Source organism: Dendropsophus ebraccatus, chromosome 2, assembly GCF_027789765.1.
Source record: "Dendropsophus ebraccatus isolate aDenEbr1 chromosome 2, aDenEbr1.pat, whole genome shotgun sequence".
NCBI classification, from domain to species: domain Eukaryota; kingdom Metazoa; phylum Chordata; class Amphibia; order Anura; family Hylidae; genus Dendropsophus; species Dendropsophus ebraccatus.
Genome location: NC_091455.1, coordinates 158,747,227 through 158,769,723, shown reverse-complemented (window position 1 = coordinate 158,769,723; position 22,497 = coordinate 158,747,227). Strand labels below are relative to the sequence as shown.

The 22,497-nt window shown below is 41.2% G+C and overlaps 1 protein-coding gene across 2 annotated transcripts in view; it reads left to right on the top strand.

The window, feature by feature from the left end:
• The first annotated feature begins 492 nt into the window (after positions 1–492).
• The window catches only part of NKD2 (NKD inhibitor of WNT signaling pathway 2), an 82,722-nt gene continuing 60,717 nt past the window's right edge, over positions 493–22,497 (top strand). For both annotated transcript variants that reach the window (XM_069960386.1, XM_069960385.1), the window contains exons 1-3: positions 493–831; positions 2,566–2,592; positions 3,419–3,516. In XM_069960386.1, the coding sequence (XP_069816487.1) occupies positions 807–831; positions 2,566–2,592; positions 3,419–3,516 (150 nt within the window). In that variant the 5' untranslated portion in view covers positions 493–806. The remainder of the gene's footprint in view (positions 832–2,565; positions 2,593–3,418; positions 3,517–22,497) is intronic.

Genomic DNA, 22,497 nt, shown 5'->3' with positions numbered 1-22,497 from the left:
CGAATACCTAAGTTTAATGCACCACACCTCCAGGGTGGGGGGGACACGGGGAAGGGGGCCATTAACTTAAATAACACACATTACAAAGTTGTATAACTTTGTAATGTGTGTTATTTAGTGAATAAAAGTTAAATGCCGCACTACCCCTTTAATGCCATTGGGGGAGATATTCCTATATGACAAGGACTGCTACATATCCTGGGAAAAAGCAGCCAGAATGTGAGGAAATAACTCAGAACTTTCCAGTGTGCAGCCACTCTGTAGAGAGAACACAATTCTTTGGATGAATTTTTCCCCCTCACATATAATGAGGAACATATTTGGAGCCCTGAAGCTGTCCAGAAACTTTGTATGGACGTAACTAGTTCTTTTCTGTGTGTGTGATTGATCAAAGTCATTCACAGTGTATGGCACTTTAGAAGAATCGTTTCCTTCCACCCCACCAGCGCTGCATTCTTCCGACTATTTCCAGATGAAAGACATTAGGGAGCGGAGAAAGGGAGGCCTAAGCTGGGGGTAGGAAGCGTGCAGTCCCACAGCCGGCCAGCAGGGGCGCTCCAGCGGCTGTCTCTAAAACCTCGGATGTGTGCGCAGATGAGTGCAGATAGTAGGGGATTCTCCGAGCGGGCAGCACAATAGGACGATTTACTTTGTGTCCTCCACGTTATCATGGGGGCTCCGTCACTGCGACCGTAACCTGGAGCGTGCGGCCGGCTACCGGACTGTGCTCTGTGCCCGGGATCATTCCTTGGATTATAGAGGGTTTCAGGATCTGTTCCTGAGGAGGAGTGAGAGAAGCGGGGACCATGGGCAAGCTGCACTCCAAGCACGGTGAGCAGCCTCCATATACCTATTGCATCTAGTCTCCTGGGACTATACATCACACCACATACAGCACAGTTACACAGCACTGAATACATGTCATATATATATATATATATATATATATATATATATATATATATATATATATATATATATATATACACACTATTTGTCCCATGTATTCACTTATCTGTCCTGTATAACTCCATAGCATTGCACAAAGATGTCCTATGTAATAATATAGCATAACATATATTTACTGTATAATATTGCTTATGTATGTCCTGTCCTGTGTAATGATAAATCATTACATATCTGTACTGTATAACTCTATAGCATTGCATGCACACAGTATATCCCATAACATATCTGTACTGTATAACTCCATAGCATTGCATGCACACAGTATATCCCATAACATATCTGTACTGTATAACTCCATAGCATTGCATGCCCACAGTATATCCCATAACATATCTGTCCTGTATAACTCCATAGCATTGCATGCCCACAGTATATCCCATAACATATCTGTACTGTATAACTCCATAGCATTGCATGCCCACAGTATATCCCATAACATATCTGTCCTGTATAACTCCATAGCATTGCATGCCCACAGTATATCCCATAACATATCTGTACTGTATAACTCCATAGCATTGCATGCACACAGTATATCCCATAACATATCTGTCCTGTATAACTCCATAGCATTGCATGCCCACAGTATATCCCATAACATATCTGTCCTGTATAACTCCATAGCATTGCATGCCAACAGTATATCCCATAACATATCTGTACTGTATAACTCCATAGCATTGCATGCACACAATATATCCCATAACATATCTGTACTGTATAACTCCATAGCATTGCATGCCCACAGTATATCCCATAACATATCTGTACTGTATAACTCCATAGCATTGCATGCACACAGTATATCCCATAACATATCTGTACTGTATAACTCCATAGCATTGCATGCCCACAGTATATCCCATAACATATCTGTACTGTATAACTCCATAGCATTGCATGCACACAGTATATCCCATAACATATCTGTCCTGTATAACTCCATAGCATTGCATGCACACAATATATCCCATAACATATCTGTCCTGTATAACTCCATAGCATTGCATGCACACAGTATATCCCATAACATATCTGTACTGTATAACTTCATAGCATTGCATGCACACAGTATATCCCATAACATATCTGTCCTGTATAACTCCATAGCATTGCATGCACACAGTATATCCCATAACATATCTGTCCTGTATAACTCCATAGCATTGCATGCACACAGTATATCCCATAACATATCTGTCCTGTATAACTCCATAGCATTGCATGCCCACAGTATATCCCATAACATATCTGTACTGTATAACTCCATAGCATTGCATGCACACAGTATATCATGACATATCTGTACTGTATAACTCCATAGCATTGCATGCACACAATATATCCCATAATATATCTGTAGTGTATAACTTCATAGCATTGCATGCACACAGTATATCATGACATATCTGTAATGTATAACTCCATAGCATTGCGCATGGATGTCCTGTGTAATAATATAGCATTACATATATTTACTGTATAATTCTATAGCGTCGTACATGTATGTCCTGTGTTGTAGCTACATGGGGTCTGGACCATAATAACATTGTTCTTCCTCTTTCTTTCCTCGGGGCGCTCTGTTGGCTTTGGCAGCAAGCAATAGAAGAGAGAATCCTGAAGGTGAGAAGAATTCATTATTTGCTGGGACAAGGCTCCTTGCTTGTCATTTAGTAGATAAACCAGAATTCATACAGAGCTTCTATGGATGGATGGAGCTCTGCTCCACATAGAAGACATCCACTCAGATGCAGTACATTATGGACGTTAACCATTTCTGTACCAAGTGTAATGCGCTCTAGTAAACCCGACGTATGTAGATTTTATTGATCACTTGCAGATCCCGGTGTGTTTTCTGTGTCTTTTCTGACATTTATCAGCACCACACATTAAGTGACCCCCGATCTTATTTACTGTGATAATGACCCATTGTGCAAACTGATCTTTACTTCCAATGGGCATTTCATACATTTATCCTGCCATGTACAAAAGCATAATTCACAAATAGATAAGCAGATCATATAAATCTTAATGCTATGTTCTTGCGTCTGTGAATTATGAAAGGCATCCTGTCCCAAAATAACTGAAGTCCAGTTAAAAGATCTGCGGAAAGTAGTCTTAAAATGTGATCACTGGAGCTTGTTTATGTAGAAAGCCAGAGAAATCTGGCCCAAGCCTCCCCCACCTCTCTCTGAGTTCCCTGCTCCTCTCCCAGCCTTATTCTGTGGAGGAATGATTGATGACCAGGACAGGAGGCTTTGATCACCAGCACACAACAAACTCTTTACTGTCTCAACATTTCCTCTACCAGAAAGAATACAATTTCAATTACTCTAAAAGTTAAAAAGTTGTAGAATTTCCTGATGTTTCCAGACAGACAGTTGTGATGTTTATGGAGTTTCTCTCTGACTGTTTTGCTAATATCCTTCTTTTATGTTTTGTGGTCCAGGAGACAGTTTTGTTGTGAATTCTTATAATAATCGCAAGGGATTTGAAGGCTGCGAGCGCTTTGTGGGATTGGAAAGCAAGTTAAAGGACAGACACGAGGTATAATGTCTTCACTTTTGTCCCCCTATATGCTCTCATTAAAAGTTGCGTTTTTTGGATTTTTTTTAAACAATGTTTTGGGAATATATTTGCAATGTATTTTTTTCTTCTGACATTCTAAGAATGTGAGGATTCTGGACATCAAAGTACATTGCCACTTAGGAATCTCTGTTGGTTTAACTCCTTTTCCAAAATAGACTGCAGTGATTTATGCAAACATGGCCATTTAGAAGGTCAATAGGTTTATTCAGGGAGGGATGTTAAATGAAGCCTGTGTGTAACCCATTTGCACTTTTACAGTCTTGAGCCAGAGTTGTGTGTTTTCTTCAGTTCGGTTGGATAAAAAAAATGTTTTTCACATTAGTAATAGTAATAAATAGTAAAATAGAAGCTGAAAATAATGTGGCACATTAATCAACAGCATTATAAGGAAGAAACCTTCCAAAATGAATAATTAAACCTGAAGGGTTTAGGCCGCACATGGCAGATTCACTGCACCTTTTACCTGTGGAATTGCTATAGGGAATGTACAATGTATAGAGTGTTGTCATCCACCCACTGTAATAACCTGCGATGTAGCTTCTAAAATTCACTGCATGTCAATTTATGTTGCCAATTTTCGCTGTGTGTTTCACTTGTCTAGTGTGTAGGAGTGAATCCATGATGAATCCACATGAGAATCTGCATTTTGTGGCAAATTTGTGGTGGATTTGCAATAAAAGAAATTCACTGTGTGTGGATATACTTTCTTACCCTAGTTGTTTGTGTCAAAATAATAATTTAGGCCTAAGTTGGATCACAAAGGAAACCTCTGTCTACAGTATATGCTATATATATGTCTAGTGGTGTGAAACAGTTTTTGTCTCCTTCCTGATTTCTTAATCTTTTGGACATTTGTTAGATTTATGTAACAGATTTTTGAAGCCAAAGCCAGGAATAGGTTATAAACAGGTTATAAACATATTGCAATTTTTTTTCTCTTTTCAAATCCATTCCTGGCTTTGGCTTCAAAAATCTGTCAGATAAATCTTTGTCTAAAAGCACCCTAAAAGGGGGTTTAGTGTACAGTATTAGTAATTTTACTCACAGCCCTTACTGACAGCAGGTTCCTGTGTATCTTATACAGCTAAAATTAGGCTGGGCTGCCCTGCTTTGTGGTGAGTTTGTCCATAAAATGGCTGACATGGATCAGCATTTGACCATCCATGCCCCACCCTCAGTGTCCTCTATAGACATATACAGGCTCAGTGGTGGACAATTTGGGCAGGGTATGGTCACATGCTCCTCCATGTCGGCCATCTTATGGACAAACTCACCACAGAGCAGAGCAGCCCTGTCTGGAGGAGGGGAGTCTAAAATTAGCTTTATGTGGTACTCAGGGAGTAGCTATCAGTAAGTGCTGTGAGTACAGTTACTAATACCGCGCACTGAACTATTTTACTGTAAGTGCCCAACATAACACAAGTAAACAAAAAATGTTCACACACTGTTAAAATGACAACCGTTTTTATTTTATTTTGTAACAATACTGTTATTAGTTTAATAATGGCCGTTGGTATAAAATAACAAACGGCCATTATTTAAACAGTGTGTGTGAACATAGTCTTTAAATGAAGGTCTTTATTAATAAAGGGATACTGTTTTCCCCCTTACTCTTGCTTCATTTCACTGGTTGACAGTGTCACCTAGGCAGAGATTCACAGCAGTTGTGCTCCATTTCCTGGGTGGAGAAAGGACCCAACTGCCTTAAGGCCCCGCCTAAATGACACTGTTCACTGATAAAATGAAGTAATTTTAGAGCAGAAAGAAGACAGACAACTTTTATACAGGTATATATCAAATGTGCAGCGTCTAAGCTTGTGGGTGGTGCAGAGAACCGCACATAGAATAAAGGGGGGGGGGGGGGTGACATTAATTGTCTCCTAAACCTAATAACTGGTTAAGCCCCCCTTAACAGCAGTTGTAATCAAGCATTTGCTATAACTGCCAATGAGTCTCTTATGGCGCGTTTACACAGGCAGATTTATCTGACAGATTTTGGAAGCCAAAGCCAGGAATGGATTTGAAAAGAGGAGAAATCTCAGTCTTTCCGTTATGACCCGTTCTCTGTTTATGGTCTGTTCCTGGCTTTGGCTTAAAAAATCTGTCAGATAAATCTGCCTGTGTAAACGCACCATTACAGTGCTCTGGAGGAATCTTGGCCCACTCATCTTTGCTGAATTGTTACTATTAACCCAGGTTAGAGGGTTTCTGAGCATGAACCTTTTTTAAAGATGCAGGACTTTGACTAGGCCACTGCAAAGTCTTTATTTTGTGTTTCTTAAGCCATTTAAAGGTGGACTTTCTGGTGTGTTTTAGATCATTGTCCTACTGCATAACTCAAGTGCTTTTCAGAGGTCACCAACAAATGGCTTGACATTCTCCTTCAGGATTTGTTGGTAGACAGTAGAATTCATGGTTTCATTTATCACAGCAATCTTCTGGGTCCTGAAGCAGCAAAACAGTTCCAGGCCACCACACTACCACCACCATCTTTAATTGTTGGTATGATGTTCCATTTCTGAAATGCTGTGTCGCTTCTACACCAGATGTAATGGAACTTACACCCTCCAAAAAGTTAAACTTTTACCTTGTCAATCCACCGAGTAGTCTTGGGGATTATCAAAATGATTTCTAGCAAAAAGGAGAGGAGCCTTTTTGTTGGCATTGACCTTAAAGGGGTTGTCCAGTAAAAATCTTTTTCTTTGAAATTAACTGGTGTCAGAAAGTTATATAGATTTGTAATTTACTTCTATTAAAAAATCTCAAGTCTTCCCATACTTATCAGCTACTATATGTTCTGCAGGAAATGTTCTTTTATTTTCGGTCTCACACAGTGCTCTTTGCTGCCATCTCTGATTGAGAGAGGAACTCTCTAGAGAAGGAGAAGCTTTCGATGGGAATCCCCATAGAAAACCTCTTCTGTTCTGGACAGAGAAATTTTTTTGACAGTGTATACCCTATTTACCTGATAGGCAGGCATGGTGGTGCAGCAAGGCCTGTTAGGTATTGTTACAGTCGGGCATAGATCATGGAGAAAATCTTTGAGACTGCCTCACGGAGGGATTTTATCAAGCTTCTGGCATAAAAATTGCAAACTTTTGCGCTTGCCCTTTGTGTGAAAATTAGCAACTTTTTGCATTTACGCTAGCCATAAAAGTAGGTGGAACTTAGTGTGAGCGGAGCGTGGCCTCCCACTTCTGCCAGATTTACTATGACTTACACCATGGAACTAGAGTAAATTGTAGTTGAAAGCTTCTAGCTGACATAGATTTAACTCTGCGGCACATGGACAGTTACGGATACACCTAATCTATTAAAAGGCCTACAACTCTTAATAAATTAGTTGTTTAGCGCTACCCTGAAGATTATACATGGACAGGCATGTAAAATGCTGATTTTAAGTAAATCTGCCCCTAACTGTTTCAATTCATTTAACAAAAAAAAAAATACAAAAACTTATATATATATATATATATATATATATATATATATATATATATATATATATAGTTTAGCAGCTCGTGTTACCCAAGACATCATTACCCTGGGGAAGAGGGGAGGCTCAGATTTTCTTTTGAAAGCTTTTTTGAAGTTTATTAGAAACAGCTGGGAAATCCAATTAGACAACTTTAGCTTCATTGTCCCCTCCTGCTTCTTTAGCTGAATTGTAATAAAACTCTTTTTGCCAAAACATAGGGTTTGCTATTAGGTTGATTTTACATGTTCAGGTTTTGATCAGGTTGTTGCAGATTTGAAGCTAAAACCAGGAATATATTTAGGAAAGGGGATAAGTAGTATCTGCCTTTTATGCTTTCTCCTTCATGATCCATTTCAAAGCTGAAGCACAAAATCTGAATGTGGAATAACCCCCTTATTTATAAGGTATGGTAGACTAAAAATGTGCCACACAAAGTCTGGGGCTGGTCTTCTCAAAGAGGTGGTCTTTTGCAGAGGTTTCATTGTAGTTTTTTTTTTCTTGATCTTTATCACTAAAGGTCTCTCCAGTCAAAGGTTGGAAGTCATAATGTAAAACCACAACCACAGACCCCTCAGGCAGCTGTCTGGGGAATAAAGCTCCTTTATGGGACCTGACTAAAAATAAACTTTTATTTCAATATGCCAACATAAAATACTTTGTGGTAGACGAAGATCTTTTCTCAGATCTAAGATCTAATTATCAGACACATTTTAAGGCCATGTTTACACAACAATTTTCAACTGCCGTTATTTCAGAATCATTTGAGATTGATGATTCGCCTTTTGGGTGTGTCTTTTTTTTTTTTTTTTTTTCAAAGTTCAATGAATTTAGAATAAAAGACAGTGAAAAAAAATCTATGTGTGAACAACATAAAATAACGTCAGTTCAATAAATAGTGGCTACGAATTAAAGATGAACATTAATTTGACACAGCGGCCGCTATTTTATCCATTGTGTGAACTAATTGCCGTTGTTTCTGTAGACTTCAATGCAAAGCATTGAAGACTGTAAACAACAGTCATTATTTTAATTAAAAAAAAAGATAGTGTGTGAACATGGCCATAGGGTGTGTTTACACAGAAAGATTTATCTGACAGATTTTGAAAACCAAAGCCAGGAATGGATTTGAAAAGAGGATAGATCCCAGTCTTTCCTTTATGACCTGATCCCTGTTTAGAGTCTGTTCCAGGTTTTGGCTTCAAAGATCTGTCAGAAAAATCTGTCTGTGTAAACGTACCATAAGAATGAATAATGTTGTTTGTTAAACTTTCCAAGTAGATACAATGGCCCAGATTTGGGAAATGCTGGAATAATAAACAACACAAACCCTTGACTTACACCACATTTATTATGAATTTTATATACTTTTTGCACACTTCTCCACTAGGTCCAACAAATGATTCATAGGTAAAATATAAGTGAAAAGAAAAGGTACTGCAGGATTAGCACTGTCCAAAAAAGTGCTCTTAGGCATTAAAGCAACTCTGTACCCACAATCTGACCCCCCCAAACCACTTGTACCTTTGGATAGCTGCTTTCAATCCAAGATCTGTCCTGGGGTCCGTTCGGCAGATGATGCAGTTACTGTCCTAAAAGACAACTTTTAAACTTGCAGCCCTGTGTCAAATTGGTGTGGCCTAGAGTGTGTGTGCCCAAGCCTTGCACTGCCTCTCTGTCCCTCCTCCCTGCCCTACGTATCATTAGGAATGCCCTGGCAGGAATTTTTTTATTCATCACCTGTCTGAACAGAGTCACTTTAAATATAAATTAAGGAATGTATTATATATACCACAGAATATAAAGCGTTTCAGGAGAATAAACCCCCCTTGATCAGATATAAAAACATGCATAATATACCAGCAAGGCTAGCAAGTTTTAATAAACAAAACCTGCCAAAAATGGGAACTCCTAGGAGGGTGCGGGGAGTGCAGAGTCCTTAAAATTGCTTGTACTATTGATATTTATTGATTTCTGAAAAATGACATTTAAATGACACTTCAAGTAAGCCAAATAATAGTTGTCCTGCTTTCTTGTTTTGGGGATAATGATCTAATAAATGAATGATGGGTCTCATTTACTAAGATTGTCTGGTTGTCAACAACCCTACAAATTACCAGATTTATTAATGCTCATGCCCTTCCTATGACAAAACTAAAACTTGAAAACCTGATCTTCCCACTGCACTAGAAATGGCTGATTTTTAGAATGGAAAACCTGTCAAAAAATGATGGTTTGTTTCAAAAATATGTTGGTTTGGGGGTTTTAGAGAAAAATATGGATGAGTCGGCTATCTGGCATTTTTTTTTGATGCACACTATTATAAGTAAATAAGGCAGAGCAGTAAAGCGGCAGGAAGAATGAATAAAAAAAAAGTAATTTGTCTGATGGAACAACATTAGTAAATGAGCCCCAATATACGTGTGCCTGACAATACCTTTGTAATATGCTCCACCACCAATTTTTTGTACTGTTGGTACAATTCATATATACTGTATTGATTGGAATTTGTTTCATATGTTTAATTTGCTTTGTTTAAATTTAGATATTTGAATATGAAATATTAAAAAAAAAAAAAAAAAAGAAGACGCAACTAATTGATGGAAACTTAGTGTTATTAATTGTTAAAAACATGAAAAATAAAAAATTATGAAAAATAAAATATTATATTATTAACGTAGAAAATCTTGTAGTGAATACTGTATATATAAATATAATTGTTGACCGTTGGTGGCTTTGCAGGACCCTTGCAAGCCGCCAATTGTTTAAATACTGTGCTGGCAGCAGGGATTTCAGCATCTACGTTGTCCCGGAGGAGCGATCCACACATCTTACCCCTTCAGGGTAATCCTCTATTCTTTCCTCAGTATTAGGTTGCAAAAAAACCTAATACTGAGGAAAGAATAGAGGATTATTCAGAAAAGCGTCTATTACAGTTGCAACTAGTGGTGAATACATTACTGTGCTACTATACTACGCTAAACTCTCAGCATATATCCTAGCCTCAATCCCTGGCTTTTGGAGCATTTACCAACACTCCCAACATCTATGGGAGGAACGCCCAACAGAGGTTGAATTACCTGGCTGCAGTAAGCCTCCACTGCTCAAGCTTCGCTGTGCAAACTGCAGGAGGAAGCATCCATCAGTGTTCAGACACGAGAGGGGAGGCCACAGCCTATCTCACATATCCTCTGCATCTACGGCCGTAGACTTCAAGAACAATACAGGACTGGTGAGAGGTGGACTTCCACCAACATACTTTTTCTCCACTTAATGTATTACAATCAGCACAAATAACGGAGAATTGTTTAATGAATTTTCAATGAACGATCAACTATCCAAGATCCTATTTAATATGAAGTAGATGCTGAAATCTCTGCTGCCAGCACAGTATTTAAACAATTGGCGGCTTGCAAGGGTCCTGCAAAGCCGCCAACGGACAACAATTATATTTATATTTATATATATAGTATTCACCACAAGACTTTCTACATTAATAATATAATATTTTATTTTTCATAATTTTTTTATTTTTCATTTCATTTTTAACAATTTATAACACTAAGCTTATTGCTATATACTCCTTGTCAATGTGCAATGTGCATATAATCTATTTATAACTTTGTTTTATTCATTTTTTCTACACAAGTAAAGGATATAAATGTTAAATTAATTATACTTTATGTAGTTCTTTTACAAAAAGGGTGATTACTAGAGAGCCTACCACTTTACACGAATATTATACACTACACAATTCCCCAAACCACAAAATAACAAAACAAATGACCGAGTATGCTGTGATGTCCCTTACACAATATAATGTGGCCTGTCACAGACAATAGCCCTGAAAAACTATTTACAGGCCCAATATCTGTCCCATAAAGTTTAGCGTGCACAATTACGGACTTCTTTAGACAGTTACTGAATGAGGAGGCCCCTCTTGCTAAACTTCTGTAGCAAAGATGGCGGTCATTTCTCATCACAACTGGATTTGTGTCAGCGAATCTCTCAACCCAGACTAGTCACAGACTAGTATAGCTGCTCTCCGCAGCAGTTGGGGGGTCCCAGAAGATATATGCTTCACGTAGATGGCGTCAGGTCTCTCAGTCTGCATTTACTACAGCCAGCCATCTCAAAATGGCTGCTTCCGACTTCCCTCAGCACCTCCTTCTTCTTCCCTCAGGGTATTTTCCAACTGTCAGGTTCGTCTCCCTTGACAACAACACAGCCTTAAAGGGAACCAATCACGCCCAAAATCACCCTAATGAAAAGGAAATGTGCTGACACATGACCCAGCACGCTTCCCAAACTTCCCCCTGTACCATCCGTGCCCCCCTCTATTAGACCGTATTTCTACTTGTATGACTACTTATGATATCCCGCGCTGTATGTAAATGCCGGGCAAGTAGTCACGGTGGGCGTATCTAGTCATGGTCCTGGGCGGTTGGAATCGCTGTAATCACGCCCAGAGGGGCGTGATTGAAAGACCTTCCTTCCGCCAATGTCACCCGGGGCCTACTTTCCACGTCGGCGGCGTGCCGATGTTTTCAGGATGCTGCACATGTGCAGTACGTCAGCATCTTCCCCTGCCGTACAGCGAATGCGCGGCATGCTAAAGACGTTGCCGCCCCGCCGACGTGGAACGCAGGCCCCGGGTGACGTCGGCAGAATGCAGGTCTTTCAATCATGCCCCTCTGGGTGTGATTACAGCGATTCCACCGCCCAGGACCGTGACTAGATACGCCCACTGTGACTACTTGGCCGGCATTTACATACAGCACGGGACATCATAAAAGTAAGAATACGGTCTAATAGAAGGGGGCACAGAGGGTACAGGGGGATGTTTGGGAAGCGTGCTGGGTGATGTGCCAGCACGTTTCCTTATCATTAGGGCGATTTTCGGCATGATTGGTTCCCTTTAACAACACAGGCTTTGTACTGCAAAACAGTGACATCTTGTGACCAAATGCAGAATGTCAGTTTAAGGGTAGCTTCACACGTACCGGATCCGCAGCGGATCTTACGCTGCGATTTGCATCGAAATCCGCTGCGTATCCGGCAGTAGTGAAGTTTAATGGAGTCCCATACCCACAGCGGAATTTTCATTCGGCTGCAGATATGGGACCCGGCCCCTTTAACCCCCGGCCGCCCGCAGCCCCCGGCCTGAAGCATACATTACCTGCTCAGCACCGCGGCTGTGTGAAGCTCCCAGCTCCCCTTGCTCCCCATCAGCCAATCAGTGCATGGCAGCAGGGGGCTTTAGGCCGGGGCTGCGGGCGGCCGGGGGTTAAAGGGGCCGTGTCCCATATCTGCAGCGGAATGAAAATTCTGCTGCGAGTATGTAACCCCATTGAGCTTTACACTACATGGATTCGCAGCAGATTTTGCTACCCCTTAAGGGTAGCTTCACACGTACCAGATTTGCAGCGGATTTCAAGCTGCAAGTTTGCAGCGAAATCTGCTGCGAATCCATGTAGTGTGAAGCTCAATAGGGTTACATACCCGCAGCAGAACTTTGACTTCCCCCCGCCGCACTGAGAATACATTACCTGCTCTGAGCCGCGGCTGTATGTGAGTGCTGCCGTGCACTGATTGGCTGATGGGGACCGACGGGAACCCGGGAGCCTCACAAGCAGCGGCGGCGCCGAGCAGGTAATGTATGCTCCAGGCCGCGGGCTGTGGGGAGTTAGAGAGGCTGGGTTACATACTTGCAGCGGAATGAAAATTTTGCTGCGGGTATGTAACCCTATTCAACTTTACTGTACAAGGAAAGCGTGAAATCTGCTGCGAATCCGGTACGTGTGAAGCTACACGCGAAATCCGCGACGGATCCCTTGTTGTTCATTTTGACATCCTGCTGCGAGTATGTAAATGCCGCTCGTTAACCCCCCAACTGGCCGGAGCATACTGTACCTCCTCCACGATCCAGCTTGCTTCGGGGGTTTCCGGCTTGATGTCCCGCTTAGCCAATCAGTGCGCTGCCGCTGGTTGTGCTGATTAGCTGAGCGGGACGTCCAGATGCCAGGAGCCCCCGAAGCAAGCCGGAGCATGAAGCAGGTACAGTATGCTCCGACCAGCAGGGGGTTAACGGGCGGCATTGACATTCCGCTGCGAGTATGTCTTCTCATTCAAAATGAATGACCAGGGATCCGCAGGGAATTCGCAGCCTAAAATCCGCTGCGGATCCGTTGTGTGTAAAGCTACCTTTACAACAACCATCTGGTTGTTTCACCATCTCACACAAATACATTCATTTAGCAAACTTTTCCTTTTCCTTTTCCTGATATGCCACTTCTTCCTTTCTATTAACCCCTTAAGGTCAAAGCCTATTTTCGTTTTTGCGCTTTTGCTTATTCCATTTTAAGTTTAAAAGTCCATAGCGCTTGCATTTTTTCACCTAGAGACGTATATGAGCGCTTATTTTTTGCGAAACCAATTGTACTTTGCAATGACAGGCATTATTTTTCCATAACATATGCTGCGAAACCGGAAAAAAATCATTCGCGCTGTCAAATGGAAAGAAAAACGAATTTGTTTTGATTTCGGGGAGTTTTGCATTTACGCCGTCCGTCCTATGGTAAAACTGACTTGTTATGCATGTTCCTCAAGTCGTTACGATTACTATGATATATAACATGTATAACTTATATTGTATCGGATGGACTGTAAAAAATTCAAACCATTGTTAACAAATATACGTTCCTTAAAATCGCTCCATTCCCAGGCTTATAGCGCTTTTATCCTTTGGTCTATGGGGCAGTGTGAGGTGTCAGTTTTTGCGCCATGATGCGTTCTTTCTATCGGTACCTTGATTGCGCATATACGACTTTTTGATCGTTTTTTATTACATTTTTTCTGGATTTGATGCGACCAAAAATGCTCAACTTTGCACTTTGGAATTTTTTTGCGCTGACGCCGTTTACCGTGCGAGATCAGGAATGTGATTAATTAATAGTTCGGGCGATTACGCGCGCGGCGATACTAAATATGTTTATTTATTTATTTATATTTATAAAATGGGAAAAGGTGGGTGATTTGGACTTTTATTAGGGGAGGGGATTTTTTATTAATAAAAACACTTTTTTACTTTTTTTTTTTTACTGTAACTAGAAGCCCCCCTGTGTATATACACAGCAAAGATCGATTAGATCGGTCATAGATTACTATGGCCTGCTGCAAGCCATAGCAATCTATTGCCGAGCCGGGATCAGCGTCATTCCGACGCTGAGGCAAAGCACGGGCAGAAGAACGGATCTCCCCCCCGCGATCGCATCGCGGGGGGGAGATCCGTCCCACTAGACACCAGGGACGTGAGGTCTGAAGCCTCTAAGTGCAGCTGTCAGGTTTGACAGCTGCACTTAGAGGCTTAATTAGCCGGCGCGGCAACGGGACCCGCGCCGGCTAATAGAGGCACTGCCCGGCTGCACGTGTCAGCCGGGATCAGCGCCGTTCAGAGCGGCACCATGACGTATCAGATACGTCATGGGTCGCTAAGGGGTTAATGACAGCCTGTCGTCTAGGTTACTGACCACCTCTCTGCTCTAAAAGCAGTGGTCCGGCTAGTGTAGATTATATATTATTTAGTATATATACCCTATGGGGGGAAATTATCAAGACCAGCATGCTCGTATGTGGGTCTTACATAAATCCCTATCCCCATGCCCCATGTCGGATTTACTAAGAGGTGCACGCCTTTTAGTAAATATGGCAGAGACCACACAGCAGGTGCAGAAATCTACACCTGCTCTGAAGCAGGCGTAGATTTCTGCCATGATTGGAAGTGTTAGAGGTGGTGAAAACATAATTTGGTAATCTTGCACATTGTCTCTTAATTCAGATAGAAGTTATAGACATACTGGGGGAGATTTATTAAACATAGTGTAAAGTGAAACTGACTCTAGCAACCACCTTTCATTTTCCAAACAGTCTGTGAGGAATGAAAGGTGGAATCGGATTGGTTGCTAGCGGCAACTGAGCCGGTTTCACTTTACACCATGTTTGATAAATCTCCCCTTCTGTTCTTACTATCAGATACTTATCCCCTATCAACATAATCAGTGTCCATGGTGGCACAACCCATTTAAAAAGAATTGAGACATGTTTTTCTTCTCCTGTATAACCCCTTTAAACCTCATTTAATTTGCTGCTATTTTACATGCTGCAGATTTTTCAACACAGACATTCTGTTATGGAAATCCACTGCATTTCTGCTACATGTAACCCCATGCATTGTCTCCTGATAATTTATAAAACCTGGACCAAATAGGTACTGGAACCATGAGAAAACATAAGCAGAACATGCAAATACACCACTACTAATGCGGAAAAGACATGGCAACACAAACACGTTTATGCTTTTGGTGGTTTTATTTAGACAAAATTATGAAACGTGCCATTAATAAAGTTGGCACTCCACAACCCCTTTCTAGACACTTTTTAAAAGATGAGGAGCAAAAAGAAAATCTAAAATGTATCAGTTTTGGGGGGGATATCATATCATTTATTACAGGTTATCTGAAGAAACTTTTTCAGTTTCATAAGTGCTCAGGGTGGCAGTAGAAAAAGAAAAAAGGCCATCAATCAAACCATCTGCTGTCAATCCCCAGCCATTGTGATTTCATATGTTACCTTCCCCTGTGCTCGGAGCTTCCGGACAAATAGAAAATGGGATAGGTCACCACCTGGTTGTTATGAAGGAGAACAGGGGATCTGCCACAGGTGAGTGCTTGTTTAATTTTTTTACTGACACCATGAGCACTTCTAAAGGCTTTCTCCGGCTTTAACCTCTTTAATCCACATGTGGAACCTTGGAGACTCCTATTACTTGGCAATAAGACATGGGATATTTCACCAAGGGAAGCACGGATTTAAGAAGTAGAAGAGAGCTGGTGCCACATGGTTCAGAAGTATTATACTGTTACTTATGTTTAAACAAGATCCACGCCTGGATGACCTCCCACCTCTAACTATATTGGTTTATTCCAAAAGGCCTTATTGTCAGAGATATTACAATTAGATAGTGTTGCTTGTTTGTGAAATCCTACTTAGATGCTACTTCTCAGCACTCAAGATGAATATAATTAGACATCATTCCTTTCAGAAACCACAGATCGCCCTCAAAGTAAATTACATCAACTGCATTAGTTGTGTGTGATCTTTCTGTCCCTTTCAAGTCTGTGGAATATTTGGCAGAGCACTGGTTTGGCAGACATTCATGCCAGCATTAAACAAATTGGGTCTGTAACATCGTGTTTGTTACGCTGTAGCTGGAATTTATTGAAAATGTTGTTAGCAAACATTTGGCTGCTTTTGATAGGAGCTTTATGTTGTTTTCATCACTGGTTAAAGTTTCTCTATATAAATTCCATCGATTTAGTAAGCAGATCTGTGGTTTATGTGGGATGTTTAGGTTATTAAAGTGTCACTGTATTCATAACTTTGAAAATCTAAATCAGCAAGGAATGTGAAATAAAGCAAGTTGGCAATTTACATATATTTTCTTTTTGTTATTATGCTTTAAAACAAAGCTATACTTACCAGAAATCCAGGTCCTGTCTCCTGAAGGCAGCTTTTTTTTGTCTTGTGCTGGTTGAAAAAAAAAAAGACACTAAACACAGGAAGTTACGGCCAGTACAGAGTGTCATGGCTCAATGTGTCCATCAATCACATGACTGCCGCCTTCTCTCTGTGAACGCTTAGATAACCTGGGAAACATGGGACTAAAAGACTAAAAAGCTGCCTTCAGGAGACTGGACCTGAATACAAGTAGGTATAGTTTTGTTTTAAAGCATTATATTTAAAATAATAATAATAAATGTAAATTGCAAACATTCTTTTTATAACATTACCTGTAGATTTAGTGTGGAATAAAAGGTAGTTTAAGGTGTGCACCACTTTGGAATAATGTAAGGCTTAGAGAATTTTGCACGATCAGTAATCAGATGTTACTTATAAAAAAAAGGTATCACTAAAGTTAAGGATGTTATTGTAGCGGGGGGATTCAAATCATTTATGTGTGAGGTTGAATATGTGTAAGGTTGAATATGGTTTGGAGGAAAAGCACTATTTTTCGTACTTGCAAATACAACACTTGCAAATATGTACACACGGTTAATAAAGAGGTGAAAATCACAGGATTATGCAAGTTTTGATGGGGTTGGGTAAAGCCAGAAACGGTCTGTCCCTCTTTTATAAGAATATTGTTATTATTACCACTAGAGGAAATGGGGCATGGGTGAAATGAGAAAAGGTATTCGGTCCCCTACCTGAGGCAAACTGGCAAAATATATAAAAGAATATAGATAGGGCTTCACTAAGCGAGTCCTACAGGTTAATACAGTTTAGAATTTTGCATTATAGTTATTATTCAAAAAAACGTCTCCACGGAATGGGGGTATGAGACTCGTCAGATAGCTCCAGGTGTGGGGAAATAGATGCGGATATGGCACATTTAATTTGGCCATGCAGAAAAATACAAAAATATTGGAGGGAGGTATAGGTGGTTCTGTGCCACAAAACACAAAAGGACATACCATATTTTGGAGAGGTACAGTAGCTGTTTTGGGAGATCCTACGAATTTGGAACACAACGTAGTTTTAATTAGTAGATGTCTGTTGTTTTTCCCCCAAGACCCCTAACATCAATGCATGGGTGCAATCGGTAGGGCAGACATGTCAATATGAAAGAGTATGGTTCTCAAAAAGGAAAAATGGTTTGGAAAGATTCCTAAATATCTGGAAACTTTGGTAGGAAGTTTTTTTTTTCTTCTCTTCTTCTCTCGCTCTTTGCTGGCCCAGGGAGGGGGGTTGGGGTAGGGGACTGTGCGGGTGGGAGGGAGTATAGGGAAAAATGAGGACATAAGGTATACGATGTTTAAAAATTATGCAATCATTGTGTTAACGAATGTATTACGTTATATATGTCTGAACATATGGTGGCATACTGGTTAAGTTATTGTGTCTCCAATTCTTTTTGCTCCTTATGTAATATTTGTATAATACTATCCGTACATGGGGCTTTGTTCTGTATTGATTCTTCTTGTTTTTAAATGGAAAAAATAAAGGAATTTAAAAAAAAAAAGATTTTGAAAGTTATAACAATTATGCCCAATTAAAGGAAACTTGTCTCCAGTTTTATGCCACCACCTGTAGAGAGCAGGGCTGGTACTAAATCTCGTCTTCTCCCCTGTATTCGTATGATTCCCCCTATGTTAATGAGGGGTTTCGGAGCATTTGGAGCGTCACGCTAAGTGCAGAACACTTGCGTGGCTCGCAAAGTCAGCCTCCCTCCATGCCACCCCCTCCTGTGCCGCTCGCTATGCATATATGAATATGCATAGTGGGTGGCACAGAGCAACCCCCTCTGAGCTGTGAGGCCGCGCATACCTCACCAGCCCGCCACATGCATCTCCCGTCCTCCCCCCTCCACCGTGCGCATAGTGGCACGCAGGGCTGTGGAGTCGATAAGCCGCAGCTCCCACTCCGACTCCAACTCCTGAATTTTATCAGGACCGACTCCGACTCCTGAATTTTATCAGGACCGACTCCCGACTCCGACTCCTGCTCCTTCATAAATGGCCAGTCATATACCAGGGGAGTTATTTATCACACTGGCTCAGCAGCTTCTCCCTAATGTCCTACAGGATCCTGGGGCGACTTCTGAGGGAATAAGGAAAGGTATAAAGCAGCTTCTCCTGTGTGTGCAGTGGATGCAGCCAGTCTCCAGCCTCCATGTCCTGAACAACTCAGAACTAGACTAGATGGAGCAGGTGGTCTTTTCCTGCTGACAGTCTTCTATGTTTCTAACTAAATATTCACCATACAAGAAACACTGCTAACGCTGCCAGATGCCTGTAATATAGAGGTCAGCCATACTGATATACAGGGGGTCACACATAGTGATATAGAGAGGGGTCACACATAGTGATATAGAGAGGGGTCACACATAGTGATATAGAATGCCACACAGTGATATAGAAGGTCACTGTGGGGGCACGCAATAGCACGCACACACCCACACAGCCTACTGCAGCCATAGCATACACACACACCCACACAGCCTGCTGCAGCTATAGCACACACACAGCCTGCTTCATCCATAGCACACACACAGCCTGCTTCATCCATAGCACACACACATAGCCTGCTGCAGCCATAGCACACACACAGCCTGCTGCAGCCATAGCACACACACGCACACACAGCCTGCTGCAGCAATAGCACACACACAGCTTGCTGCAGCCATAGCGCACACAATACACACACACAGCCTGCTGCGGCCATAGCACACATACACACAGCCTGCTGCAGCCATAGTGTGCACACACACACAGCTTGCTGCAGCCGTAGCACACATACACACAGCCTGCTGCAGCCATAGCACACGCACACAGCCTGCTGTAGTCATAGCACACACACAGCTTCTGCAGCCATAGCACACACACAGCCTGCTGTAGTCATAGCACACACACACGCACACAGCTGCAGCCATAGAACACGGAAGAAAAACACAATCTTCTCCCAGAGAGAAAACACCACACTGAGGACAGAGGTTACTGCTACACTACTTATGTCTCCTCCTCCTCTATATTACACAGGATATCTTCATATTACACTGCTGCTCATATACAGTCATCCAGCATCCAGGATGAGAACAGCACAGATCTCCCCCCACACAATGGTCTCTTCCAGCTCAGAAACAAACTGCTAAATAGTGACTGACAACTTTTCCATGACCACCCTTATGTAATAGGGTCAGTGTCCTATTAGAATGTTGCTCATAATATATATTAATGAGCAAAACTTGTAAAGTTCATATTAAAATTAAATTCTACATTTTTTTTAAAGATTTTTTTAAAGCTGGAGTCGGAGTCGGTACATTTTTTTTCCGACTACAGCCAAAACTAGCTCCAACTCCGACTCCGCAGCCCTGGTGGCACTGGAGGGGGCGGGCTAGGCAGCACGTGAGGGGGTTGCTCCGGGCAGGCCAAGGGATTGCTCTATGCCGCCCACTATGCATATTCATATATGCATAGGGAGCGGCACAGGGGGAGGCGGACTGGGCGGGCCACACTGGTGCTCTGCACTTAGGGTGATGCCCCAAATGCTCCAAAACCCCTGATAAGCATAGGGGCAATTAGGGGCTATCATACGAATGCAGGGGAGAAGCCGAGATTTAGTAACAGCTCTGCTCTCTACAGGTAATGATGTAAGGATGCTTGTGATTGGGAACTAACTATGGCATCTGTTATACAACATATCTGTTAAACTGATGCCCTAATAGCCCATGAGTGATGATGCTACTGCATGTCATCTTTCACACAGTTTTTCCTTCTTGTGCAGTGTTCCCAGCCATTTACTGTATATTAAGTGCAGTATAGCCCTTCTCAAGTAAATGGGGTTGTGCTAAATACTCCTGCACACAGGGAGACCAGGAGCTCGTTCTGCATAGGAAATGGTGTTAAACACGTTTTAGTTTTTAGCAATATGGCATAGTGAGAGAGCTGATGAGAGAGATGCTATAAGACGTAATGAGAGAGATGCTATATGGCAAGCACTCCTTCTGCTGTCTATGTCTGGCTTGCAATGAGTATCTGCTCTCACAAACTACCTAAAAGAAATTTTATAACCGATAAGTGTCTGATCCTGTTTTCCATTAACTGAACGTACTTAACAGAAAAGCTCCAAAGAGCACAGTGTTTGGATAGTATGATCAGTTTGACTTTTTAGTGTCTAAACACTTCTAATAACAGTTGAGAATAAGGACTTCAGTAATTGGCTACGTTCACACAGCATCAAAAATACAGAAAAGGTGTCCGAATTTGATATTTAAAAAAGTCAGTTTTTGCCGCGATTTAACTGACTGCAATGGCAATGCATTGAAGTCAATGGGAAAACGGATGTCCAATGCACACAGTGCATTGAATAACGGACGTTTTTACAGCTGACGTCAAAATAATGAACATGATCATATCTTATGCAAACAGTGGACGTTTTTTACTAGTTGTTCACACACCATTTTTCTTTTGTCACCGTTCCTTCTCCATTTTTACTATTAAATTCAATGGACTTTTTAATTAAGCCACACCCAAAGGCCAATAAGTAATCCCAAACTAGACTAATGTACAAACACCAGTCATTGCACTAAGGGGAGGCCAGACAGCTAAATGACGTCTGTTATGTTAGACTCAAAATAACGGACATCATTTTAAACAGAGCTGGAAAAAAACGTATGAACATAGCCATTAAGAGTAAAAACTAGTAATCTGGGCTTTTATTAATTGACTTCTTATGCTGCAGTATGTTACCATAGTATAAAATTAAATAAGGGAAGACCCCCTAGTAAGTAAACAACAAGACCAGCATAAGAACATTTAGGAAGCAACATGCAATGGTAGGACATAATGCTCCCCAGTCAAAAGACAAGAGTATTAAGAGTGGGGAATCACACAGGCTATCCGCCATTAAATTCTGTTCCAGGGGTCCATAGTCTATAGCAGTGCCTCATCCAACAAAGCAAAGGGCCTGAGAAGCACTGGTCTATAGACTTGAAGAGAGTGGCATCTTGTAAATGGGGAAGGGTATTATTATTATTTTTTTAATTTAAACATAAGGATGGCATTACTACTAATGGATGTAATGGAAAACGGCTAAATTAAAAGTGGAGGTATCATGTTAAGTGGGGGCAATAATGAGGGCACAGATTTATATTATTATAGCTCTAATCCAGTAGCCCCTCCCCCATTGCTCCAAACGGCTTACTGGGCAGAGGAACAGCGTCAAGGATGAAGGTAACAGCCTAACCTTCATCCTAAGCGCCCCATACCCACTAGGAAGCTATTAGCAGTTTAGTTTTATCTTACCTGCTGATAGTTCTCCTTTAATATATTCACTTACATCAGCTAATATATACCATTACAGTAGACAGTGAAGTAAAAGCATTTCAGCTTCCATGTCATTAATCATTACAGGGCTGTCACGTTGTTATCTTTTTTCAGATAAATCTGAGTGATCTTACTTTTTGTGTTGGCGGCGATAGATGATGAGGTTTTGTCATATGGCTAAGAGTGGTCTTTGATCTGTCTAACAAAGCACAGTTACACAATACTTCATTTCTGTTTGGCAAATCTTACACTTGCGATTTACTTTATAGTAGCTGGTTTACTTCAGTTTTGAGAAAACTTTACTACGTGTTGTATGAGGTAAGGATACTTTGTAAAAATAATTTATTCAACGGTATCTCGGGGGGAATGGATATTACAATTTTAAGTCGTCGCCCTTTTCTCTGTTAATTTACCTGCACACTTTCACACAAAAGTCTTAAATGGGTTATCCAGTGCTACAAAAACATGGCCACTTTCTTTCAGGGACAACAGGACTGGAGCCCAAGCTGGAGACAAGAGTGGGGCTGTCTCTGGAAGAAAGTGGCCATGTTTTTGTAGCGCTGGATAACCCCTTTAAAAGCA